This window comes from Acartia tonsa, chromosome 1 (genome assembly GCF_053477335.1).
Source record: "Acartia tonsa isolate MP-2025a chromosome 1, ASM5347733v1, whole genome shotgun sequence".
NCBI classification, from domain to species: domain Eukaryota; kingdom Metazoa; phylum Arthropoda; class Copepoda; order Calanoida; family Acartiidae; genus Acartia; species Acartia tonsa.
This window is the reverse complement of record NC_137260.1, coordinates 28916638-28943725: the sequence shown is the minus strand read 5'-3', so window position 1 is coordinate 28943725 and position 27088 is coordinate 28916638. Positions and strand designations below refer to the sequence as shown.

Sequence of the window (27088 nt, the reverse complement as noted above, 5' to 3'; positions counted from 1 at the left end):
TTTGCTATTTTAAAACCTATGCTTATTAAAATGAACACGCTGACAAAGTCTGATTAATCTAAACGGCAAAGGTGTAACTTTAGAATGTTTCAAAGTTAATAATTTCTTAAAAATAGATTTTGCTAAAATCTTTAATGAATTTCGTTAGAAATCTAGGTTGCAATTTTATAACAAAAATAAGAATAGGCAGCATTAGAAAAGATAGTGAAAGCCTTTAACTTTTCCCCCACCTATTTATTTAATAATATAAATATATTAATGTTTTTTAAGCAATCAAACATACTTTCGTCGAACCGACAGACACGCTGACAAATTTTAAAAAAGAGTAGCAATGCTACTAAAAATTAGGTCATCTAAATAATAAGAAAATGTGCATCTAATAAATGTCAAAATCTTGGCAAAATTAATGTTAACTGCAAACAAAAATATTTGTGTTGAAATTTTATTTTTGGACAATGATGTCATTTTTGCCTATGATAGCATACTTTGAATCATTTGTAAGAGATTTCCTATTTTCATCCTATTTTTAAAGGAAATTTTAAATTCATACAAAGATATCCTGTTGCACTGAAAATGTTTCAAAGTTTTGTATAAAAGTTGACATTTTAATAGGATTTTCACTTTAAAGCCTTTAACCCCTCCCCAAATTTTGTTAGTTTAATTTCTGTCATAACACAAACATGTATATATTTTTAACACACAATATCCCAAGTCGACTTTTTTAGATAACTTTGAAAAAATAAGATAAAACTTGACATTCTTAAGCTTACTATATTTATATCACTTCTTGTTCGAGATTTGGTCACTTTTTTGATACAGAGAAAATATTATTTTGATTTTTGATGTCTTTATTTTTATATGATGATCACTGCGCATTTATGCCTTCTTTCTTTCATCACATTGTATGTATGTTAATAAATAATATAATTGACTAGTATAATTATTTACATGATGACACAGGGTGCCGCGCAGCATAGTGGCAGACAGATGGGTATCATAGCGGCACCCTGTGTCGCTTCCTTTTCCTCCCTGGCGTACCTCTCCTTCCTGCTCTCCATCCTCATGCTGGCCATTGCACCGCTGCTGCCGCCTTGCATCGCCATTGCGCCACCGGATGCATCGCCTTCCGCAACGGGACCACCGTTGTTTGAATCAACTTTTGGATCTTTGGCGGCGGCAGGGACTATGACTGTAGTCGCCTTGTTGCGGGACTCAAACTGCTGGGCAAATTCATGGCCGGGAGGGTAGTAAACGCCGGGACCCTTGACAGCAGCCGGAGCAGGTGCCGGTTGCACTGGTTTTGGTGGTGAGGGATTGCGAACAACGGGTGCGGGACAAGGCAGGCTGGGCTCAGCATCTGGAGGTGGTCCAGTTACCTGAAAATGAATTTTTTTTTAAATATATTTTTAAAAATAATAGAACAGTTGTGGTAAAAAAATTAAAATTGAAATATTCCAAAACTTTCAATTACATGAACCAATCAAAAAGGCGGAGTTTGTTATGAGATAATGCGTTTAAGACATAATTAATTATGGAGAAGCTAAAAAAAAATGAAGCAACCTGAACAATAGGCGGAGTCTGTTTAGAGAACATTGGTTTAGGTGAGATACTCTTGCTGATGGTCGAATCAAACTCTTGGAACTCTGACATGAGTTCATCCACCTGCTTGGGCATGTGCTGGGGTGTGGGAGACCTGGCACTTGTCGTAGGGAATCTTCCACCTGCAGTTTGAATTGCATATTCTTTAGGGTATTTTTTTTATTAATAAATCTTTTCTTCAAATTCTTATTTAACTAATGTTTCATTTCTATATACCCGTGTCAACTTCATTTTTAAAAAACTATTTAGTCCCTGAAAAGTCTTTTATAGTACATCTGAATACACAAAGAGGCAAAACTCAACTTCTTTCATAAATTCAGGTTTTGAGAAGGGATAACAAAGTTCAAAAAACGAATAAAAATGTTGTAAAGAATAAGCATTCCTTGTTTATCTTGTGAGGTCTGAACAGTAGACGATTTATTAACAGAACTAAACTTTGTATAATAGTTGGGCTGACCTCCGCCGATATCAGGACTCTTAGAGATTGGATAGTCATTATCCGGTAGACAATGGCTATTGCCACCGCCGTTTGTCGGATAATTTATGCTTGGGGGTGGTGAATAGGTAGTTTGACCGCCGGACGGATAGTCATTTTTGGTTTGGGTGACGTAGGAAGCTGAGCTTTGCTGTGATGACATGTAGCTTTGGGATGTCGTCATTTGTTGTTGCTGGCTGAAATACGACTGACCTCCGACTGCGGTCGGCTGAGGAGCGCGGCGGTTTGATGATGGGCTGGAGGTGGTCTTGCGGCGTGGCGATGGAGATGGCGGCTTCCTGGCCATCTCGGGCGAGGTTGACATCTGAGCGCTGTATTCGTTGAAGGCGTGTACGGTTCTCTTGACGTGTCCCTCCTTGCCAACACTCTCGCTATAATCATCACTGTCCAAACCTAACAACACATTTTCGTTTTTATTGTCATAATGTTATAAGAGTTTCTATATCTTCATTAAAATACAATTGTGCATCTTTATACAAAGCTAAGCGTATCTATTGATATGTCCTTATGTCAAACTTTGAATTGATCATTACCTGCATTATTTCCATAAGTGTCTGTGTCAGGTGTCACATTTCTAGCATGGTTCAAATCATAGAGCAGGTTATCTAATTCATCTATATTCTGCTTCAACCTAAATTCACATTTAATAATGAAAAACTATATCATTGATATCTCTGCGCTTTTACACAAAGTACCCTCTTAACACAGATAGTTTTTCATTTGTTTGTTAATTAATTTGGGTCAGGTTAGGTTAGGTTATATTGGATCCTGGGTAGGTCCGCACAGTTAGGACACAGCAGGTAAAGGATTCGCAGGGTTAGGGATATCCGTAGGGGTTAGTCATAGAAAAAAAACTGATATACATACAAATTGATACAAGAACAGCACAGTGGTTTAACATAATGCTCTGAAAAAATTATACCTGGAACCTGGACGATCATCAGTATCCTCAAGATGTTGAATCTGTTGCTGGTGGCCATAACGATTACTCTGGTAATTTCACAATTTTATTATCACTTTTAATGATTTTAAATCAAGATGTCAAAATTCGCAGTTGAAAGATTAACTTTTATAAAGTTATCGCGCAATCTATCTCAGAAATACGAAAGAATCTATTTAGAAATTAGAAATTATGCCAAAATATGATTATAAACAGACAGGTAAACAAAGTAAGTAGTACAGTAGATGCGCATTAGCCAAAGAAATTTTCCCATACAATTTCAAACATCTGACTTGACTTTGATAAAACTATTCCTGTTCTTGTTGATAGTTATGCTGTTGTTGATATTGAAATTGATGTTGTTGCTGCTGTTGTTGATATTGATTCTGAGTGGTTGTGTTGTAGTTCACAAGACTTGGCATCATATGTTGAACCTTAATGTCACAATTCAAATATAAGTTTTAACCTTATAAAAATACTAAACTATCTGAATCTTAGATTATACATAGGGCTATCATCAAACCAAGCTTATTTACTTTAAAGTGAATCTTTTTAAATCTTTATCTTAATATTTTGATAACATCTTCGAAGTTGAAATCTTATTCTTTAATACTAAGCAAATTCATTTATTTTACAAGCACCAATGTAATAAAATGCTATTATAAGATCAAAAAGAAAATCTATACAAATTGTAAAACCTGTTTTTCAAAATTCTGGTTAGTTTCCAAAATTATATAACATAAGTATACCTGCATTTCAAGGTCGAAGGCTTGACCAGGTGGATCTCCACCATGCTGTACGTCATGCCATTCTTGTGTCCCATCTGGTCCTACAACTTTTCCATGAGACTCCTATGATATATTAATTTATTAAATAAATATTGATTTACATTCTAAGAGCTTTCTGCAATCAATTAAAACTGAGTGAAAAAATAATTTTGGAAAGCTATGTCAAAGAAAATTTATTGTTTAATAAAATAATTAGTTATTACAAACCTTGATATAATGAGAGCTTTTGACTAAACCATTTTCTAAATCTTTGAGAACGTCACCAGCAGAATCTTTCAAAGAAACATTGCTTGCAGATTTCTTTAGAGAAAATCCTCCAGCGTTTTTAGGTCCAATTGCCTGTAAATGAAAAATATAAATTACATAATACATATTTGTTAAAATTGGTACCTTTTAAAGTTAATCACTCATAAAATTTAGTTGAATTTTTTTATTTATACGTCAGGGACAGAAGTGATTAGTTTTTTTAATAAGTTTGAAAATATAAATGTAACTTTAATATGTAGCAGTTACTTTAGTTTGGCTAGACACCTTGTAAATATTTTTTTCTTTATTTATTTAAAGTTTTGTAAATTTGGTATTTTATAAACCTTTTCGTGCTAATGACTCCGTTTGTTATTTATTCTCAGACTCTTATTTATTTACTTGTGGTGGGAGGTTGGAGGTACTCTCAAAATAAATAAAAACGCTCCCTGGACCTGTAAGAAGTTTCACTGTTATGAAGAGCTAGACAGACAAACACACACCCTGTTAAGTTTCTGTAAGGAATAAATACGTAGGTATATATTATACTTCTTATTCGTTACACCATAAATATTGTAACGTAAATTGAAGAGTAAAGTAAAGGTTAAGTAAATAAATCTACCTTTTCTGAACTTTGGCAAAAAAAATAATTATTCAGTAAAAGATATAATTTTAAAGAAAGCTAAGTAAACACTAATAGGTAAACTTAAGAATTAAATTAAGAAAAATCACTTTAACATTTTAAAATTCAAATATCACATTTAAATACACTCTTTGAATAAAAATGATACCTGATGTGACCTTGCACTTGAGTTGAAGGATTTCTGCTGCTGCTGAGTCACACTACCGCCAACCATTTGCTGTTGGCTAGAACTATACGAGAACTGCTGCTGCTGTTGCTGAAAACTGTAGTTGTTAGCCGCCATGCCACTACCAGTTCCTGTCTCTAGATCAGCCAGCATATTATCCAGCTTTGTGTCCCAGTCAGCCTCGTGAAACTTGGATAAACTAAGGGCTGCCATCCTCCAACTTGATTTATATCTTTTCCTTATGTTTATATGCTCCTAACTATGACGCAAGCTCCTTTTCTACACCACACACAGTCACTATAGTTCAGGAGAATAAGGCCTCAAGGTGAAAATGGCCCTTTTCAGCTTGATTAGTCAGAGGGACCTTGCCTCCAACTTTCCACTTTACCTTGTAACACACACTTTAGTTTTTAACCTGAAAATTGAAAGATGTAATCACTGCTTTGCTTCTATAGTGAGAAATGTAAACATTTTAACAATTTTAAAAATATGTTACTTTGTCAATGCACTTAAAAGTTTATAAATAAGACGGGTTAAAAAAAAAGTGTGATTCGTCTAATTTTAAATAAGTACCCAAAAATCCAACTTTACTTAAAAAAATTTAAACATATTATTTCCTTAACTTTTTGTTAATAAATCGAGACGAAATGTGCGTGGACTGTACCTGAATAACTGATCAGCAAGTGAGTCTGTCAGCTTGAGGTGTCCTGCCCACACACACACACACTCACAGGTACACTGGAGACCTAAACAGTTTACAACTAAATACACAACTATCCTTGCTGTGAGCAGTAACACACTCCCTTTCAGGATGATATGCAAAGCAGCAAAAATATTCACAAACACTGTAAATTTTATATTTTTATTTTACACAATAAAAGAATCCACTTAATCCCCCTTCATTAGAAAGTTAATATAAGAATTTGCTTTGCATTTTTAAAATTTTAATTTATTGCAGCCTAATTCAATTGCAATTAATGGCTAATAAACTAAAAAACAAATGCATTTTTTTATTTCCAGCTAATTTTCTACGATAAACCATGAGTATTATTTACTTTTCTATTCATTTTCTCTGATCGCTGTTTTGTATTATAACTGTGGAACGCGATTCTTACCTATGTTGGGGTAAAGAAATAAGGGGGAGGGGGGGGGGTGTAATGTGGAGGCTTTTCAATTCTGTACATGTGCAATAAAGTTTTTTGTTATCTGAGGACATGAACACACAGCCACACACACACACACACAAATGCACCGTGTAGGTCGACTTTCAATGTAAGGTTAAGAGACTGACCGACAAATAGCTGCGGGCGAAAGAATACACAGGTACATTGTTCCTTTTATGCAGAGACCCTTAAGTTAGGATTACTTTGAAATGTAATAGATAAATGGATTGGCTGCATTTTCGGGTAGTTAAGGTACTGCGTAATAGTCAAGGCTATAGGCTTTTAATTGTTGAACACTCGGGATCATCAGGTACTATTGTTTGCAGCTATAAAAGCAAAAAGAGTGTGGATAGGCTGCAATTGCAGATATTTTCCTTGCATGCGGTTGTACGGTTTTAACAGAGAAATAATTAAAATTTCCCCTGTGGCTGATTTCAAAATTAAGTGCAATTGAAAAGGATTTTGTTGTGAAAGAAAAGCTTTTAATTAGAAAACGACAAACATTTGCAAAAGCTATTCGTCCACAAAAGAATGAACATAAAAGACCTTAAGGCGAAAAAAAGTCATGTCAAACTTTGAAAGGAAAACAAACTCAAAAATACTCAGGAGCAAGGACTATCCTTGTAATCACATCTAGGAACAAGTTATGTCTTCATCAAGAATAGTCTTTTCAGTAACGCTTCAAAACCGATTAATATTAGGTGGATTAAAACCAGTTCCCAGTCATACTGAAAAATCATGTCCTTCTCAAGGCTAACAAAACTGGTTTTAATCTTATAATTCTTTATTATTTCCGCGGAAAGCTGTCTATAATACGATGCGATAAATAACTATTCCCTATGTACAAATGTCGGAAGATGGTGAGGAGTTCGAGCCTCGTCTGAAACCGTGGTATTATTAAAACCCAATCGCTTTTAATTTTAGCAAATCTCAAGAAAACAAGGATGACAACATCCATAAAAGCGAAGCACTGAAACGGTAGGACAAACGGACATTAACACTTGTATGGTATCTGAACTGAATAATCAGAATTTAAAAGTATTAGAGTTGAAGCAAAATTGTAAATAAATTTGTTGAAAAAAACTGCTTGAAGCAGGATAATGTTTATGGACATACTTACATTTTTGGACTTGATTGTAGAGTTGCTTCGCTTATAATATTGTTCGTTGTTGTCCCAGGAATCAATATACCAAAAATCAGATAAAACGGATGATTAGAACACTTGAAAATTTGTTGTTAAAAAAGTAGAAAAATCAACATTTTTAAAATGGACGTACGGACATTCTGGTAATGATTATAGACAATTCTAACATGCCTAAATTAACGAATAAAAGCTATCTATCTCGGACGGACGTACGGACGGACGGACCGACCCTAATTATAGAAAAGCTTCGCTTTTAAAAATCATATAATAACATAATTAATGTAAACATTAAACACACTAAATACAAATAATTATTTGTTATCTAGATATCTGAAATATATTATACAGGATATCATGATAAAAACAGAAAATACCGCTAACAAAAATGCAAACAGATTTTCAATTTGAAGCTTCTCTACAAGTCTTATAGTATGTGTTCAATGACCTGGATAAATAAAAGTTTTATTTGTCGTCATCTGGATTTTCTGGAAAAAATTAGGCTTTAATACGGAAACGACATAGAGTAAGGTTGTCTATATTTTAAAGAAAAAAAACTGACTACTATCGTTCATATTCGAATTGCCAACAATTTGTTTTTGTTTATTTAATCTATTTGTTTTCAACTGGGAATATTATTGTCCTTGTTTCATGTCATAGATGTTAAATGTGACAAATAGATTCAATAAAGTATTAAACAGACACTAATTATCTACTTGGAGAACAAGGCTGATTTCGTCCGACAAAAATGGTCATTTCTTTTTGCTTCTTAGTTTTGATCTTTTCTCTTATTATTATTCTGACTGATTTTGGCATTTACATTTCTTGAGTAGACAATGGATGCTAAATACATGGTTCCAAAAACTTCTGACTAAAGTTATTGGTTTGAAAGTTTTAACCCTGCTAAATCAAACACAATAATTAAGATTTAATAAAAAAGTACCCAATAAAGTTTTTAAGACAATGAATAAGCGAACTTGGCTAAAAAACTTTGGGTACTTTTAAAATTCACAGTCCAATGTCTCCTCGAGCTGCATTACCGACCGAGGGAACACTAATTAGTAAGGTTTAAAGTAAAAATGGCTTACCATGTATTTTTAACTACTTGTTATCACATTTTAAACAATTAAATAATAATCTTTGAGAAAAAAAAAACATGAATAAAATCCCCTTTCTAAATTCATTTCATTTTTTTAATGAATAATTATTGAGCATGAAACACGACTTTATATAAATATTGTTTAAATAAAACTAAACAAAACAGAAGTTGCATTTTATAACACAACACGCCCTGTACATACAACTAGGATGAAAAGATGAACAATAGCGATGATTAACTAATCTTGTCTAATTGTCTCAATAATCGCATTTCAAAAATTCTTCCATGTAAAAATTTGTTGTTAAAATAGCTGAAAAATTAACCTTTTATAAAGTGGTATTTTTTGTTTGTCGTTAAGATCTCGCTCAGGACTGAACCATCAGAGTTATCCGTTTTAGAAAAGCTGCTTATAGCTCTTAAATATTTTTCATATAAGTTTGCGATGGCTTTATAGGCTATTTAATGCCCTACCTTATCACTCTGCAAGAGACACAGCTATTGGTCATTTAAGATTTATACACATCCTAGCAATAAAAATGCGTCGGTTTTTTACAATGAATACTCTGGCCATAAGAAGCGCGCAGCTATTATAACCATTTTAGATAACAGCACTTTCACAGGGATTAACAAGGAAAAACAATAAGTGCAGTAAAATATAGTAATTTAGAATACAGTTCAAACAAGAACAAGTAGGTCCATAAAAACCGCAACAATTGTTTTCAAAAAATAACATGCCGTATATGTGAACCTCGTAAAAGTGTCTAACTATGACGTCAGAAAAAATTAACAATTAACCAATGGGAAGGCAGTATTCACTGTAATTGGCCAATGGTAAAATATATAGCGGTCTCTCATTGGCTAATTGTTAATTTTTTCTGACGTCATAGTTCGACACTTTTACGAGGTTCCGTATATGTAGAAAAAATTTGTTTGCTATATAAGAAGGGCGTCAATTATTATTGGTTCAGAAAATGTCGCATTATCAATTTCTAATAAATTTGACAACAAATTAGAGTTAAACAGTTAGGGAAATTTTCAGCTCGATCGGTCCATAAAAGTGGCGCTCGGCACTAATGGGTTAAAAACTTCAAACTAATAAAAATATAAAAAAAACTAACTAATATGTACCATTTCTACTATGTCAATTTAAATATATGATATGTTATCTTGAATGTATCATTCCAGTTTTGTCTCTATTGAAAGTAGAATGATACATTACTATTATGTCGATATAAATAAGGAAATCAATGTTTATGAATACGCTGATATGTAAACATGAATGTATGATTCCAGTTTCGCCTCTATTGAAAGTGGAATCTTACATTTCAAAAATCGTATCGGCGTTGAAGATATCTTCACCAAGAGAGGGGAAAGTGGAAGGGTAGATTACAGTTTTAGAGGGTCCAAACCATAATCATAGATTATGTTTCTGCTTCTATAAAAATGGATTCAACTCCCTAACTGTTAAATACCTTTCAGAAATTAATTAGTTGACCAATAAAAATCAAAATCTTTGGTTGAATCATTTTTTGCCCACAAGCATCTGTCTATAATACGATGGAAAAATTTATATATTAGAGAAGTTCTTAGATTGAGCAACATACGTATTTTTATACTATTTTAAAATTAACCACAAGCAAAAAATAGGAGTGGATGAGGGGGAAGATAAATAGATCATTCCTACTAATACAAATACTCAAAATATCTAAGATTAAAAATTCATTTGTTGGTTACTGAAACTTTCCATAAAAAAATCGGTGTTGTTATGTTCTTAAATTCAACTGAATGATGTCAATTTTAGAACATAATATAAATTTTGTGAACGCTCTAAAAAACTTCCATTGCCAAAATGAATAAAACACCCCTTCATTTAGTCGATTTTTTCACGCTTGTGTAGCTTTTCAATAGTTTGGAATGTTTAACAGAAAATTGTTCAAACAATGAAATTCGCCACTCCACTCTAGGGGATCAACATTCTTCTTCTTAATAACATATAGTTTAGCTGTTATTTCATATCAACATATGCATAGCATCTCTACAACATGGGTTTATTCACTGAAATTCTGTTATTATTTATTGGTTGTTATTATAACAGGGTTATTAATGTTTTTTTTTATGAAATATATTTCAAAAATACAAAATAACTATAGAAAGATTACAATGTAAAATTATATAGGGAAGGCTCCTCCTTGATTTTGGTCATGGGGGAGGGGGGGGGGGAGCCGTCGACTCCAATAATACCCTCCCAAGAGCACCGTGAATATTTAAAGTTATGTAAAATAACTTAAACCGAATAGAAATAATACTGGATAAAAGTTGATTAAAGCTGCTTCATCTTGTAAAATTGTTGTTAGACACAGCTGCAGTCCTGTAAAAAAAAGTATCATGTAAAATTATCTTTGAAAAGGAACTTTTACATCTTTTGTTGAAATAATTTCAATAATCAAGCAATTTCCATATTTCCAACTTAATAAGTTCCTAATAAATGGTTGCCTCACAGCAAAAAAGTAAATAATTTAGTACAATTGGTTAATATGCTAAATTTACTACATACCTCTAATGTTCTAAGACCAAAGTCGCTGGCTTCGGCAACATTTGTATCTTCTTCAACGCAATCAGAATCAGATGACTAAATAAGCAATCAATCAAGATCCATTTTTAAATTTGACTATTAACACCTTTTGTTCAAAATTATACCAGGGGGGGTTTTGCATTTATAATTAAGCAAACGGTTAATAACGGTTAAGTGGTATGATTTTTACTCTTTGCAGTCTTAGTAAATATATGATTTCAGGGGGTTGCTCACACACATACACACCTGGATATTTTTGTTTTTTAGTCTGTAAGTTAGTCTTCATGTTTCATTTTTAGATGAGTAAATTAAGGATTTAAAATATTTAGTGGCAGATTTTATTAAAATCCAAATGATGTAATTGAAATTTATCAATTATTAGGAAATTCTTTTATAAACTTGATGCTTCACCTTAATATAAGGGGAGGGGGGATTCTATAATGCATTTATCCCTCCCCACCAAATAGCCTAAAACCTAAAGCTTCCCTAAAGCCGTTTCCTAAAGCCGTTTACAAAATCTTACATACACAACTTACTACTCCATGTAATAAGTATTATTTTAGATGATATAATTGCATAGCAGATCTGCAAATAAGATTCAGCAACATACCTCTTCAATTGTCCTCAGTCCAAACTCATCAGTTTCAGCTACATCACGTAAATCAACATCACCAGCCGTGGCAACTTTGGTACTAGTGGGTGTTTTACACTTCTTCACCACTGGATATATATCGTTGCATCGAATAGTCTAAAAAGATACATCATATCAATAAAACAAGGACGTTTGTGGTGAGGGAAAAAAGTCGCTCAAAAAATCAACATGTGACGTCATTAAAATGAGGGATTATCCATATCTTTTTTTAGGAGTTTTCTCCCTGTACTCATCCCTCATTTTTATAACGTCAGCTTTTTTTGAGCGACTTTCTCCCCTCACACGTTTGTGCATAATATTTGCAAGATTGTTAAAAGATCATCTTCCTATTCTATAATAAGTAAACTTTTTTTTCTGTCCGAAGTGAAGGATCTCGCTAACGTCTGTTTCTCCTTTACAGTGAAGCTTTTTATAGGTCCTGAGATGTTTTTTGGCTATTTTTCTGCCCTTCAATATCCCTTTGAATATAAAGCCCCTGGATGCTACAGGCGAAGCCACTATTATTTTTTTAGGTAGCACATTATATAAAGTAGCAAGATTTTTTTTCGTTTGAACGTAAAAATCTCGTTAATCACTATACCGAATAACGGCCCTTATACCCAAGGACGTTCATGGTAGGTTGTTTATCCTCCCTCCACTCCCTATTCCTCAAAATTTTTGATGGTATAAATTAGATTACCCCCCCCCCCCCCCCCCCCAACAGATAAAATTATGTAATACATACGATTCAAGTATGTTAATGCTTTAAAAGCTGTTACCTTTTCAATCCATGGTTTTGCAACCGAAACTCTGGAATACACTCCAGGTAAAGTGTTCTCTTCCTGGCAAGGATTAGCTCCCCAGGCAGTCACTCCAACCTTGAATGGATTTATTTAAGTATAATGGCGTGCACACGATTTTTTATGGAACGGGGAGTCAATGTTATATTTAATTATTCCCAACGTAATATTCGTAATATTTTGGCCCATATCTTTGGAGTTTGATAGGAGGGGGCTGGAAGTGAAAGATTGTGAAAAAGAAGATTAGCCATAATTTGGGATTTGAACTATACAATCAAAAATTGTATGCCTATATTGCACAAATGGATATTGACAATGAAAAAAAAAGTGTACAGAAAAGTACTAGCGAGTTAATTTATCAGTCAGTGCGGAAAAGACACTTTTAAAAACTAACCTGATAATATTTTGAAAAATCAACAACATTATAAAAGTCCGGGTTTAGGCTTAGCACATCATATTTGCATAGGAGGGGTCCTCCCCCATCTCCCTTACAAGTATCTTCAACACCATTACCTGAAATATTAATAGTAGGTTATATGTAATTTACGACAAGGACGATCACATACATATATTAGTAGCGAAGTGCATTTATTAAGAGACAGGGAGAGATATAAATACATAGAGTTAGAGAGAGCATTAAAAAAGACAAAGAAGTAGAGATAGAGAGGAACCATAAAATCTTTTCAGTTTAAAATTAGTAAAATATTTTGAACCTTAATCTCATGGTAAACATTATTTTAAAAAAAAACTAGGGTTGGGCCAGATATCCGGTTTGGCCGGATACCGGATATTAAAACTATCCGGTTACAGGATATCCGGCTGATTTTTAGTGCAGGATATCCGGCTGGATATCCAGTAATTTGCCGGATATCGAACGTTGGCCAGATATCCGGCCGGAACCGGATATACGGCATTATAAATCAGCCGGTTATCCGGTTTCCGGTATCCGGCCCAACCCTAAAAAAAACCTGTAGCTGACTTCAACAACAAGTATAAAAATTACTCGTAAAAAAACAACTGAGATATATAAAGTGTCACAATCTATAAGATAGTCAAAAACTTATTTTATTACTATACCTGCACAAATATGTGAGCTATGCAGTTTCCAATTATCAATGTCATTTCTTGCAAAGTGGTAACTGTTTAAATCATCCTCACAGGACTCTCTGTCTACCAAAGCGGGCTTGGACTAAATTCAATAAAATTGTTTTTGTTTGTTTTTAACAAGAGAATATTTTCTTCTAGGGTTCTATGTTCTAAATTCAATTACTTTTTTCTATTTGACTCCAAAATTTTTAAGTCAAATTAAATCACAGATATGAAGTGAAATATCAGCTAAAATATCTTATCTGTGGGATAAGATATTAAAAATTTGTGGAACTCCCAAAAACTGGCTTAATATTAAATGGGTGTTGACTTAAATTTTTTGTTGCTAAAATATTACCTTTTTAGTATTGTCAGAATATAACTTGTTGAAAACATCATCTCGAGGACCATGACCAAGGGTTACACATAATTCTGCATCAAAATCTTTCATCTCATCTGCATCATTGTGAGTCAGGCAAACTCTGAAAAGCGAAATAAAATATAGAGAATCTTATTTAACTGAGAATGAAAAAAAGGCAAGAAGTTTTATATGTTCATTTTTTTCAAGTAGACACAAAGCTCAATCTATAGAATATTATTAGTTATAAGTTTCATAATTTTGTTTCATCAATAATAATATCTTTTAAAAGTTCGGGTATAGTCCATTTAGTGGCAACGCCTCTAAAGTGGCGTTCCGTCGTATTTTCACAGTAGCTATTTACAGGTTAAGTTAGGTTAGGGTCAGCCAATTGGCCCCGCATGATTAGAGCCTCCCGCAGGTGCTAGAAATAGGAGAAAAGCTACTGTGAAAATAAGAACAAACACCCCTTAAGAGACGTTGTCACGAAAGGGACTTTACCCAAAAGTTCTCTTAATATTCCCAAATTAAAACTTACCTTCCAACTTCCTCAGTATAAGTGAAGGGTTCTTGAGTGACCAGAATTGCGTAATCATTAATCAGGGAGGTATTGCTGTGTTCTGGATGGATTATAATTTTCTAAAACATCAATCAAGTTAATCATTTCTGTAAATTAAAAAATAATATGCATGAAAATCCCCTAAATAAATAGAAGAATATTCTATTAATATACAGTGTGTTTTTTTTTATGAGCACTTTTTTGAAAGCAATTTTACCCCACTTATAGTTATCAGAATTTAATGATTAATAACTTATTTTCTTCGTTTTTTAAGGGAAATTATGAAACAACCAAAAAAATTACAGTTTTTGTTGAAAAAGTACAGTAAAGTTGAAAATTAAAAACTTAGGTGACAACATCTAAAAATGGTTTTAGCGCATTTTTCTTATGCTCAAAATTGGATTTTCAGTAGTCAACTTTGGGGGGCCAGTACTTTCTCCCTGATTGAGATATGGCCTTCAAACTTTGACCTATTCTAGTACATGTCCCCAATAATATCTGTATAAATTTATAGCTCTATATCTCAACTTTGAAGCGTTTTGCAGCCATTCTTTCAAAAGGTAGAATATTTGAACATAAGAAAAATGCGCTAAAACCATTTTTAGATGTTGACACCTAAGTTTTTAATTTTCAACTTTACTTTACTTTTTCAACAAAAACTGTAATTTTTTTGGTTGTTTCATAATTTCCCTTAAAAAACGAAGAAAATAAGCCATTAATCATTAAATTCTGATAACTATAAGTGGGGTAAAATTGCTTTCAAAAAAGTGCTCATAAAAAAAAACACACTGTATTATAAAATAAATAACAAAACATTAAACAAGCCCAAACAGAAATATATATTGTATGTCTATCACGTAAACAAAATCTGATTGGTTTTCTATAAAAATATCTTGATAGCCTATAGAGGACAGGATACACCAAGTGATATAATTTGGTTTATCTCTGAGTCAAATCTTACTTAATGATATGCATTATTATATGGTCAAAGGCCCTGCGCACTACCAATCCTTTCATTGTACAGTTACACATCCTTTGTCTGGAAGTCTTTCATGTGCATGGTAATTAATTGCGCCTGTTAAAGGCCAAGGCATGCAGATTAAAATGAAAAACAATGTAACCTGAATTTGTTTATCCTGTCTTGAATTTTCATCTGATTTTATGTTAACAGTTCCACAACTGAAAAACACAAAATAAAAAGATTAAAGATATATTATTATATCATAATATCTTTATAACGGTTGGGACGAAAGGAAATTTACAACATTGTTCTTCATTTACTGAAATTTAATATTGGGAAATTAGGAAACATACTAAAAAATATTTATTTGATGGCACAAACAAATTGATTAAATCACATAAAATCAGGGATCCTAAGAGATAAGACATTGCATAATAAATTGATGTACATTCAAAAATGATGATCTAAATTATTCCCCTTCCATAGATTAAAATTATAGGTTTGAATGCTTGGCCACTACTTGTTTTGAACCATCCAACCACGAGTAATTTAAAGTAAATACAAAGTTCTTGAGTCTTAAATGAAAACGTAGTATTATTGGAGTAATTTTAGTTACCATTCACAAATTGATTATGATAGTGGAAGATTTTCAAATAGTAATTCTAATCCTTTCATAAATTGATGCATAAACAAACCTTGCAAAGAGATCATGTCTCAATGAGAAGCTATTTGTACAATCATCGATCTTTTCATCCAAAAGTTTGAGGTTAGAAAACAAGGTGGCCAAACTCAGTAACGTGTTTCTACTCAACAGGGTTGCTCCACCTACAATGACAAATCTCTATATATAACTACATATTAGTCAGGGAAATCTCCATAAGAATTTCTATATCATATACCAACCCAGTATGAAACATTTTCCCAATGGGTTACATGTGTCTTAACCTCTTTTCGAGGAAGCTTTGTGTTTATCAAGTACGAAATTAATTCCTTATCATTAATCCTAAAACTAAGCGCAAATGTCGTCTTTTTAGCCTTTCCCTTCATAATGTGGCGCGGCATGGATTGTTTTGTTTATTATGATGCGCACGTTCTTTACTTTTGAATGAGATATGAGAGTGTGAAGATTTCGGAGAACAAAATTGGGCCTATCATTGGTCTCATTGTGTGTGAACGACCCTAGTATATCAGGGATTTGAAACCATAAGAGCTTCAGGTAGAATTTGTTAATTTTATTGGGAAGTATGGTGTATAGGACGATTATATGTAGTTTTAAAAAGGCTTTAGCCAGCTAAGCATGAAACTTAATTATGATTAATATATGTTTTAGTAATTTTTATGTGCCTTTATTTTTGCATTTAACAATGATTTATTAAACCAAATAATTTTCCTTTAAAGCCAAAGTTTCCAAAGATTTTTACCGTAGAGAAAAATGATTTTTAAAAAGCAAATAAGATTACGTGGTTATAAATAACTGGAATTATGAACTAATTGATATTGTAATTTCAGGTCTTTGAAATAATTTCATCAATAAATCTATATTCAAACCTGCTGTTGAAACTTGATGGTTCCTGGTATTGGGGGTTTGTATGTTCGCCAACTGATCTCGTGAACTTCCCGCTAATTCGGAAGTCAAGCTCAACCAAAGTGTCATGGTTGAGACAATTTCAAAGTATCTGATGAATAGGCGTTAGCATTCATCAAGAGATCAATAGCATCCAGTGAATTATTGATGCAATAAACTGTGACAATTTTTCTGTGAAATAAGTACCTAGTGAATCAATATGCCACTAACCAAAAAGCAGAAAATTGAGCGAGCTATCGCTATTGGCAGTGAAAGGCTAGAAGTTTTTGATGAACAGTTAAAAGTGTTTTATGACAATCTAAAAGCCTGCCAAAGTTTTAATTCATGTGAAAATGTTACTGTAAAATCAATTCGTGACATTTTTAGTGAGGTCAAGGACCAATCTGACCTAATAAAAAGTCTAAAACCTGCCGTGGAGACTAGTGAGCTGCGCGAGTTCAAGCGTGATTTGGATGAAGCTAGTGAGCAGAAAACTGTTGCAGATAAAGTTTATGCGTCGTTGGAGCAGTGTACAAAAATTCTGTACTGGCTTGACAATGATTCAGATGACGCGAGGTCAAGCACTGTCGCCAGGAACCTTGACGTCATTGAGAAGGTGAAGATGGACATGGGGGTGCTTAAAATTTCCGTGGAGTTGCGCCAAGAAGTACGTGATATGTACCGAAGGCTTAGAGAGATGGAACGTCGTTCATCTAACCTGGATGAGAGTGGGACACCTGCCATGCTCTCCAGAAGTATGTCTGCCGTGGATATTCGGAGTTCCAACCCGCAGTATGGGCGCTGGGACAACAGTTTGTTGCCGTCGTTCGACGGTACTGACACGGATTACCCAAACTTTAAACAGGTCTTTAAAGATCTATGCTCTGGTTATGGATTTGCTGACCAGAGGTTAAGTCTGATGTTGTGTATGGAGAAGGTGATAACCAACCCGGAACTACGCAAGCAAGTGTCAGCGATTAGAGATCATAATGAACAATGGGCGTTTCTTGATCAGATGTTTTTATCAAACACTCGCCGGTTCATGAGGATTTTAACTAAGTTGAACAAGATGAAACCTGTGGATAAACCTGTGGACGTGGTTAGCGCAATTGCTACCTTCAAGAGCATGATGCAGGAGGTAGAAACCATCGTTGGTTCTGCAGCTAAGGATTACAATCACCTAACTCTTATTCATATTTTTAAAGACAAGTGCCCTGAAAATTTGAGAGACAAAATTATGATGGAGCTAGGTAGCATGAATCAACCAAACATCCCGAAGATTGTAGAATTGCTGGAGAGGACCAGGGGTGCCATGTTGGCCGGTGATATGTCCTATGACACTGGCGCCGGCAAGAGAAATCGTGACAGAGCTGCCGCCGCGCAAGTATCTGGCCGCAACGACAATAAGAATGGAAAGGCTGGAAAGGACAAGGCTTCCAAGTGGAACAGTGCATGTCCTGTGGAGAGCTGCAAGGAGAAACACCCGATTTTCCGTTGCCTCACGTTCAAGAAGATGGATGTGGTTGACCGAAAGAAAGTTGTCCAGCAGAAGAAATTATGTGAACTTTGCCTATGTGACGGCCATACTGCTGACAAATGTAATAAATCGGATAAGCTTGGTGTTTGTGGTACCAATAATTGCGACAGATACCATTCCAGGTTACTCCATGAGGCTAGTGCTGGTGTGAATACAGTTTACAAGTCAAGTTCTGCACCCAGCCCCTGTACCTTCTTACTTCAGTTAGTTCCTGTTGTAGCACCTGGCGGCGGCACCTGCCACGCCACGGTAATGTTTGACTCCGGGGCAAATTTGCCACTTGTGTCTGAGAAGTTATCCAACAAGTTGAAGCTGAAATCTACTGGCAGATATACAACTATTTCTGTAGCTGATGGCAGTGAGTCTTCCTGCCGCAACGTTGTGTTTTATCTGAAGGATAGGGACGGCAATCTGAGGGAGTTTGAGGCAGCTGTCATGCCTACCCTCGGCGGGGCCAACGAGATGCGCTCGGTCCACCCCAAAACTGCCGCCGAGATATTTAAAATGCCGCCAGAAAGGTTTACATATATTAGTGGAGGCTTAGATATCATCATTGGAAATACACATCCTGACGTGTTTCCTTCAACCTACCAGAAAGTGGGCCAGTCTATGTTGTGGCGAACCATTTTTGGTAGTGGTTTTATCTGTACGAGTGCTGATGGTGGAGCTGGAGATCAAAAGTCGGCCTATAAAGCTGTCAGTGTCAGTGGAGGCACTTTGCCAGACTTTCTGACGTCTGAATCGTTTGGTGTACAGCCGCAGGCACTTTGTCCAGGATGTACTGCTTGTCAAGAGTGCAAGGCTATGGCCGACGGCACTACCTGGGACCAGCGTGAGAGGCAGAGGATAATTGAGGCAGGTTTAACACTAGACTTGCAGTCCAACAAGTGGACAGGTCAATATGCTTATATTGAAGATCCTCACACTTTACCCTACAATGAAAGTTTAGCCCGCAAAATTGCTGAAAAGGATCGTGCCAGGATGGTCAAGGAAGGTACCTATGGAATGTATGTGGAGGTATTCAACGACACCATAAGAAGAGGCGTTTTTCAAAAAGCCACGCCTGAAGAATTGCAGTATGAAGGACCTAAGTCTTGTTCATCAATAGTGGTTGCTTTCAAGGAGGATTCAAGTTCCACACCCATGCGATTGTGTGCAAATAGTTCTCTGACGTTCAAGGGTACCAGTTTTAATAATATAATGCTGGGAGGCCCGCCGCCAATGCAGAAGATTTTTTATCATTTGATGCTTTTCCGCGGTTACAAGGTTGGTATAACCGCGGATATCTCCAAGTTTTATAACTCCATCCTGGCCACAGAGTTCGACAGCCAGATGAAGAGAGTTTTATTTTCCCCGACGCCAGATGGTCCACTTGAAATTTACCTGACCAAAGTTGTGAATTTCGGCGAGTTAGCTGCGGGAAATTTGGCAGTTACAGCCCTGAAGTTGACGTCCCGCCTGTTCGGCGGAAAGAGTGAAGCAGAGGTCAAGGAGATGTATGGAGAGGGACAGATAAACGGTAGTGAAATTGTTGCCAAACCTGAATTATGGAGGGAGCCACAAATACCTACCTACCCTGATGAGGAATTCAAGTTACCTCAGATTCCAGTTGCAGTCAAGCTTGAGAAGCACAGCTTCATAGATGACGTTATTTCGGGAGCAGGATCGAAGCCAGAAGCCAAGGAGATGATGAAAGAGGCCGACAGGATTATCGGTAAAGGTAGTTTTTCCTTCAAACAAGTCATTTATTCTGGAGATGATTGCCAGCCTACCAAGGTTCTCGGGCTGATATGGAAGCCAGCCACCGATGTGTTGTCCATTGCCACAAGAGTCAACCAAGATGGTAAAGTCAAGGGAAGGAAGGTGAAAGAGGATGCTGATTTGTACAACCTCCAGGACGCCTTGGACGAGAATCTGACGAAGAAGATGGTCCACAGGTTCGCCGCCCAAACCTTCGACCCGATCGGGCTTTGCAGCCCTATTCTGTTGAGAATTAAACTTGTCCTGCGGAAAACATGTTTGCTGAATTTGGGCTGGCAAGATTTCATTCCAAAAAGTCTACGGGATGAACTTGTTCAGTCGCTGGAGGACAGAGCTGAGGTCGCTAAATTGGAGTTTGACCGTTGTGTGGTCCCGGATGAACCAACTGGCCTTCCATCCTTGATGATGTTTTCGGATGGGTCATCAGAGGCTTATGCATCTAATGCATATTTGAGGTGGCCAACTAGACAAGGTTTTGAAACGTTTCTGCTAGCCACCAAGTCAAGAGTTGCGCCGGTCAAGTGTGAATCAATTCCACGCCTTGAGTTGATGGGGTGCCAGATGTCCACAAGGTTGGCAAAGTCCGTCAGAGATGCCCTGCCCTTTGATGTTATCAGAGTGATGTACTTTACTGATTCATCGTGTGTTTTATCACAAATAGTTTCCAACAGTGCTATGTTGAACACATTTAATTCTCATCGTATTGGAGAAATTCAATCTGCAACCAACAAGGATGACTGGAGGTGGGTCCCGGGGACACACAACGTTGCAGATTTGGGCACCAGAAGCACCTGCAAGGTATCAGATTTGGGACCAGGTTCCAGGTACAGATTGGGCCCAGAATGGTTGCGCCAGGATGAAAGTGCGTGGCCGGTGAAAACTGCCGAAGAAGTCAAGCAGGTTTTACCCCCAGAGGAGTTGAATACCAAAATGGTTAAGTTATGTTCAATGAAAGTTGCCGGAGAAGCCGCTGAAGATGTCTTTAGGTTTAAGCACAGGAGATCATTTGGACAGGCCAAACGTATTATGGCAGCTGTCCTGCAAGTTGCGAACACCTGGTTGAAGAAGCTAAAGAGCAGACAAGAAGGTAAGACTACAGCCGCTGGTAGTCATGTAGCTGCCGCAGATTCTGTGTACAAGCCGTCTTTGTACAATTTTATGGCGGCGGCGGAACTTTTCATTGTGTCACGAAGCCAAGAGGATGAGTGGATAAATGACGCTAAAGGCAATTATGCGTCATTAAATCCATTAGTGCATGAAGTATCATTGACCTGGCCTGTCGTTAGTCCCGGAGGAAATTATGTGACCAAGGATATGAGGATTCTTAAAATGGTTGGTCGTGGACAGCCAGTCATTGACGCCATTACTGGCGGCCGTAAAATGATATTTGAAGACATGCCAGGTTTAATAATTTTGGAGCCTGGTAATTGGTTAGCTGCTGTTTTTATGAGAGAAGCGCATGTTGAGCTTCACTCTGGTGTCCGTGGAACTTTAGCTGAGAGCCGCCGTTGGTGCTGGATTGTGAAGGCAAGGAGGTTGGCCATCATGGAAGTGAAGAAGTGTTGGCCCTGCAGTGTTGAGAGGGCTAAGGAATGTCGTGCTACCATGAAGGACGTGTTACCTGACAAGTTGGTCCCGAGCAGGCCTTTTGAAGCTGTGCAAGTCGACCTGATGGGTCCGCTGGTTACGAGGAGAGCTGCCGCCAAAACGAGGAGTCAGACAGCAACGAAGAAGGTGTGGGTGTTTGTGGTGGTCTGCAGATTCTCAGGGGCGTTGTGGTTAGATGCCTTGGAAAAGTATGATACCAGCAGTATCCTGTTGTCCCTGCGCAAGTTGGAAGCTGTTCATTGTCTGCCGAAGATCATAGTAAGCGACATGGGCACACAATTATCCGGTGCTCGCAAGGTTTTAGAGCAGAAGTTGGGCAGCCAGGTAGAGTTTTCTTGGTCTCAGATCCCGGCCCGAGCCCACCATTATATTGGGCAGGCTGAGAAAATGGTGGGATTAACCAAGAGATTGCTGTCCAAGAAGTTGGTGAATAGTTCTGTTAATTTCAACGAGCTCCTGGTGCTGTTGGCGGAGGTCAGCAAGTTGATGAATAGCAGACCATTGACGATAGAAGCTGCGAACGACGTGGAGAATTGGCGGCTGATCACCCCTGGCCAGCTGCTGGGAAATGTTGACCGCCAGCCGTTGTGCAATGTGGCGATGAAACCGGAGGACCAAATTTCCTCCAGGTTGAAGTTGTTGGAAGACTTGTCTGCCCAGTTTTGGACTGCCTACCGCCAGGAGATCCTACCGAAGATATTACGGATGTCCAAGTGGAAGGATGAGATGGCAGAGCCACTAGCTGACGGAGATATAGTTCTGGTTACGAGTACCAATCCCCTGATGAGATGTTTGAGGATGGGCCGAGTGACGAGAATTGAGGATGGGAGAAAGACTGCAAGAGTCTTGTTCAGACTGACAGATAAATCTCCCCTAGAAGAACATGCTGTATCAGTCAGGCAGTTGTTAAAAATTATGATTAATAATTGATTCTTATTTTATGGAAATTGAGATTTTTTTTAGTAAAAAGCCACATTTTTCATATGCCTATTTTTATGCCTAAAATAAGAATCAAATGAAATGCGATTAAATATTCTTCTATTTCATATGCTCAAATTAAATTTTATTGAGTTTAATTTCTTTTCAAAAGTACAATTCATTTTAAAACTTACCTGAAAAGTTTAACAAAAAGGAATAAATGTGTCGAGGTTGCGTGATTCGATATTTATCCTAAGAAAAAAATCAAGTATTTTTTTAGCAGATTTTTTTTAAAAATTATATATGAATTTCAATCAAGTAAAACATTTTTATTCAGATCAAGGAATGATTGAAAATTCATATTTAAAGTCTCATTTTTTTTTACAAAGAAAAATTGGTATTTTTTTCATAATTTCAATGAAAATTCTAACGAAGATATTATTTGCTATTCTTTAAGTATTAAAAAGTTTTATTGTTGATTAAGATATTACAGTTCTTATTCATTAGGTTTGAAAAACTTTCTGCCCAAGGATTTTGAAAAATTTTTCTCACTACTCTTTTTGATGCTTAACAAATTTAGTTTTAAGTACCTATAAATCTTAATTTTCTTGTCTAAGATTTATTTCGTTTTATTTTTACCATTATTTGTTTACATTTACATTTCAACCTGATTTCGTAGGTACTTATTGATTTATTAATAATGATTTATTACCTATTGATTATGAAATGATTATTATTAGTATAGTTGTTATATTTACAACATCATGATTAATAGGATTATCTATTTTAGGATTGTGTATGTGATCTTGTGATTGTCATGTGCATGGAATGTTGTATGGTACAAACCAATCCCCATCCTTCTATCCTAAAATGTGAGGTATTATGAGTCCTAGTGAGGAGTATAATATTGTGTATGCATTTCACGGGGTTTCATTTAGTTAGGAGCAAAATTGTCACGTTTTCGGGATGTGGCCATTCTCATGTGATTATGGTGAGTTGAGTTTAGTGAGAAATGTTGCTAGTGCTCAGCGCAAAAAAACCTTGAATCTCGTTAAGGAAGTTAATTTGACTTTCAAACGGGGGGTGTGTCTTAACCTCTTTTCGAGGAAGCTTTGTGTTTATCAAGTACGAAATTAATTCCTTATCATTAATCCTAAAACTAAGCGCAAATGTCGTCTTTTTAGCCTTTCCCTTCATAATGTGGCGCGGCATGGATTGTTTTGTTTATTATGATGCGCACGTTCTTTACTTTTGAATGAGATATGAGAGTGTGAAGATTTCGGAGAACAAAATTGGGCCTATCATTGGTCTCATTGTGTGTGAACGACCCTAGTATATCAGGGATTTGAAACCATAAGAGCTTCAGGTAGAATTTGTTAATTTTATTGGGAAGTATGGTGTATAGGACGATTATATGTAGTTTTAAAAAGGCTTTAGCCAGCTAAGCATGAAACTTAATTATGATTAATATATGTTTTAGTAATTTTTATGTGCCTTTATTTTTGCATTTAACAATGATTTATTAAACCAAATAATTTTCCTTTAAAGCCAAAGTTTCCAAAGATTTTTACCGTAGAGAAAAATGATTTTTAAAAAGCAAATAAGATTACGTGGTTATAAATAACTGGAATTATGAACTAATTGATATTGTAATTTCAGGTCTTTGAAATAATTTCATCAATAAATCTATATTCAAACCTGCTGTTGAAACTTGATGGTTCCTGGTATTGGGGGTTTGTATGTTCGCCAACTGATCTCGTGAACTTCCCGCTAATTCGGAAGTCAAGCTCAACCAAAGTGTCATGGTTGAGACAACATGTAAACAGACGGATAATAGAACAGATTTGGAAACCTGTATAATACAGTGCAGCGCTTACAAGACTGCATTTTGCATCAATAACATTCAGAAGGATGGATAAAGAGGGTGAATTAAAGAGTAGTTTTGAATCTAAAAATATTACTTACCAACAAAAATATTATTATCATCCTTTTTGACATAGAGTGTACAGAAATAGGGGAACTCTCCCACCACAGGGTCATCATTGTCTGATGAAACTAAAACAAGAAGGATTATCTTTAATTTTATGATCACAATAATATAAGCTGCAATATGTGTCTTTTTGAGCCTGTCAAATTTGACGAAAATAAATGAATAGATTTTTTTACAGCAGCAAAATTATAGAATTTGGAATCAAAAGTTTTTATTAAAATTCATGGATCAACTGCAGTCCACGATAAAATATTCCTGGTAACGAATATTTCCAAAAATCTATGAATTTTAAAGGCTGCTAGCTGCCAAACGGCTGAACGTACATATCATGCCCGCACACTGTTTTAAGCGGCATAAGAAGGCCTACAAATAATCTAGAATAGCCACAAATCAATAATACATAATTATCCCGCAGTGCAGAGAAATGCTCGAAAAAGACCTATTTTACGCGTTTTTTTTCAGTGAAGCTTCCCTGTGCATCATTGGATCTTTGCTATTCCAGATTATTTGTAGGCCTTCTTATGCCGCTTAAAATGGTGTACGGGTATGATCTGTATGTTCAGCCGCTGGGCAGTTAGCAGCCTTTAAAGTTCATAGATTTTTGGAAATATTCGTTACCAGGAATATTTTACCGTGGACTGCAGTTGATCCATGAATTTTAATTAAAACTTTTGATTCCAAATTCTATAATTTTGCTTCTGTAAAAATTCTACCATTAACTGAAATTGATCCAAATTCCTTGTTATTAGTTGTAGGTATTATTTTTAAAATTTACCTGTTCTGCCACATTCCTCTAACTGTGACTCTGTTAATACTGTCCCCTAAATAAATTTATAAATTAGACATTTCCTCTCAGAGTGACTAGTCGAGTCCAGAACCCTTATTTTGTAGGGAGGGAGGTGTTTCTCAAATATGTTATCATGAATTAATTACATACTCAATACTAGGGCTCGGCATTCTAGCATCAGCCTCGCGTAAACCTCAAACTTTATGAATTTATTACTTTCCAATTAGTAGCATTTAGCCATTCAACTGATTTTTAAAATAAAAAACGCTGATTTCCCTTGGGCATATTGGGGGGCTAAAGCGAGGCTGCAGGGCTCTGCTTTTATCCAATTCAACAATATAATTTTCATTTTTATAATCATTTAAGAATCTTGATTATAAAATAAAATATATTTTAGCAGTAACAAAAATATGTAAATTTATTTAAATATTCGTAACCCTTAATATAGTTGGCACACTGTTGCCTGCATATATTCAAATCTTACAAACTAACTGGCATAGCCCAATCATAAAGCATCTTAACTATAAAAAAAAATGAAATCTGTTATAAAAATGCAAAGAATGCAGACAAAAAGTAATAAACAAGTGGATAAATCTAAATTTCTTTTCTTTAGCCTCAGGGGGAAAATCTGCAGACCATATCATGCATGGCAACAAATACTTTGTTAGGTTTTTAGAAGCGCAATTTCTCTTTAGTTTCACTTGTTTTTTGTTTGAATAATAAGATACTAATTTTTATTGCTTTCAGACCGCAAATGATATACATTACACAACATACATTAATATTTCGTTATGGAAAATATCATCGTATTGTAACTAAAGTATTGTAATATTATTTTTATTTTGGGTTTTAAAGATTTTGTTATAAAAAACATTTGAAATTTTCTATTTTAAATGATAGTTAAAATAGAATAAACCAATCTATTATTTTAAATTAGGATAGATAATATGAACAAATGTTATCAATCTCATTATATAAATCTTTTCTTGCCAAAATGAATAAATAATGGTAAACCTGTTGAGGGGCAGAGCTAATTGTTGTGGTTGTTAAAGCTAAAATAAAAAAAGCGCCGCGCATTTTCCTTGTGTGCCCAAGCATGGTTGTTGCTTGGAGATCACTGAGCAACTAGAAAGCCATACAGACTAGACCTAAGACGAACAGTTTGGTTCCAGTTTTCTTTTTGTTGGTTAGAGTGGTCTAAAAACATTGAATGTGTTTATTTCATTTATCTTTTCTTATTGGAAAATTAGGATTTCTTTGGGATTGTTCTCTTTGAAAAATACATTTTCTACAATAGGTTGGAAGCTATACACACGGGCGTCCAAGCTTTTTTTTTGGGGGGGGTAAAAATATTTTAAGGGGGGGGTAATTCGTCATTGGAGGGGTAAAATGGCGCGCGAAGCGCGCCGCAAATTTTTTTTACCCCCCCAAAAATTTTTACCCCGGGGGTAAAATTTGCTTTGGGGTGGTAATTACCCCCCCTGAAATCTGTTGGCAGGGGTGAATTTAGTATACCCCCCCCAAAATTTACCACCGTGGTAAAATTTTTGGGGGGGGTAATTTAAATTTTATGAAATATATAGTATTAAAAATGCGCAAAATTTTTTTTTTATTAGAGATTTTTTATTTTGGGGGGGGTATTTACCCCCCCAAAATTGTTTGGGGGGGGGGTAAATAC

The 27088-nt window shown here is 35.6% G+C and overlaps 2 protein-coding genes across 2 annotated transcripts; both read right to left on the bottom strand.

Moving 5' to 3' along the window:
• Nucleotides 1–512: 512 nt before the first annotated feature.
• Nucleotides 513–8440, bottom strand: LOC145316702 (uncharacterized). Its single transcript, XM_080157407.1, has 11 exons — nucleotides 8268–8440; nucleotides 5540–5621; nucleotides 4858–5290; nucleotides 4031–4162; nucleotides 3785–3886; nucleotides 3353–3469; nucleotides 3018–3088; nucleotides 2629–2726; nucleotides 1984–2488; nucleotides 1561–1723; nucleotides 513–1376 (listed from the first exon to the last, which is right to left on the bottom strand). The coding sequence occupies exons 3-11, from the start codon at nucleotides 5086–5088 to the stop codon at nucleotides 945–947; spliced, it is 1851 nt and encodes a 616-aa protein (XP_080013533.1). The 5' UTR covers nucleotides 5089–5290; nucleotides 5540–5621; nucleotides 8268–8440; the 3' UTR covers nucleotides 513–944.
• A 1885-nt stretch (nucleotides 8441–10325) lies between these two features.
• LOC145317068 (phenoloxidase-activating factor 2-like) lies at nucleotides 10326–26554 on the bottom strand. The gene is made up of 13 exons (XM_080157957.1): nucleotides 26425–26554; nucleotides 25399–25444; nucleotides 24599–24688; nucleotides 15941–16070; nucleotides 15406–15463; nucleotides 14264–14364; nucleotides 13726–13849; nucleotides 13359–13470; nucleotides 12676–12794; nucleotides 12261–12359; nucleotides 11461–11598; nucleotides 10833–10907; nucleotides 10326–10646 (listed from the first exon to the last, which is right to left on the bottom strand). The coding sequence occupies exons 1-13, from the start codon at nucleotides 26506–26508 to the stop codon at nucleotides 10629–10631; spliced, it is 1194 nt and encodes a 397-aa protein (XP_080014083.1). The 5' UTR covers nucleotides 26509–26554; the 3' UTR covers nucleotides 10326–10628.
• Between the last annotated feature and the right edge of the window lie 534 nt (nucleotides 26555–27088).

Coding starts and splice junctions, on each gene's coding strand:
- LOC145317068 (XM_080157957.1), bottom strand. CDS start 26,508: ATGCTTGGGCACACAAGGAAAATGCGCGGCGCTTTTTTTATTTTAGCT. Junction 15,464..15,940: donor AGACATGATCTCTTTGCAAG/GTTTGTTTATGC, acceptor TGTGTTTTTCAG/TTGTGGAACTGTTAACATAA. Junction 13,471..13,725: donor ATTCTGACAATACTAAAAAG/GTAATATTTTAG, acceptor TATTGAATTTAG/TCCAAGCCCGCTTTGGTAGA.
- LOC145316702 (XM_080157407.1), bottom strand. CDS start 5,088: ATGGCAGCCCTTAGTTTATCCAAGTTTCACGAGGCTGACTGGGACACA. Junction 3,470..3,784: donor CCTTCGACCTTGAAATGCAG/GTATACTTATGT, acceptor TGTGACATTAAG/GTTCAACATATGATGCCAAG. Junction 1,724..1,983: donor CAGACCTCACAAGATAAACA/AGGAATGCTTAT, acceptor AATTCAAACTGC/AGGTGGAAGATTCCCTACGA.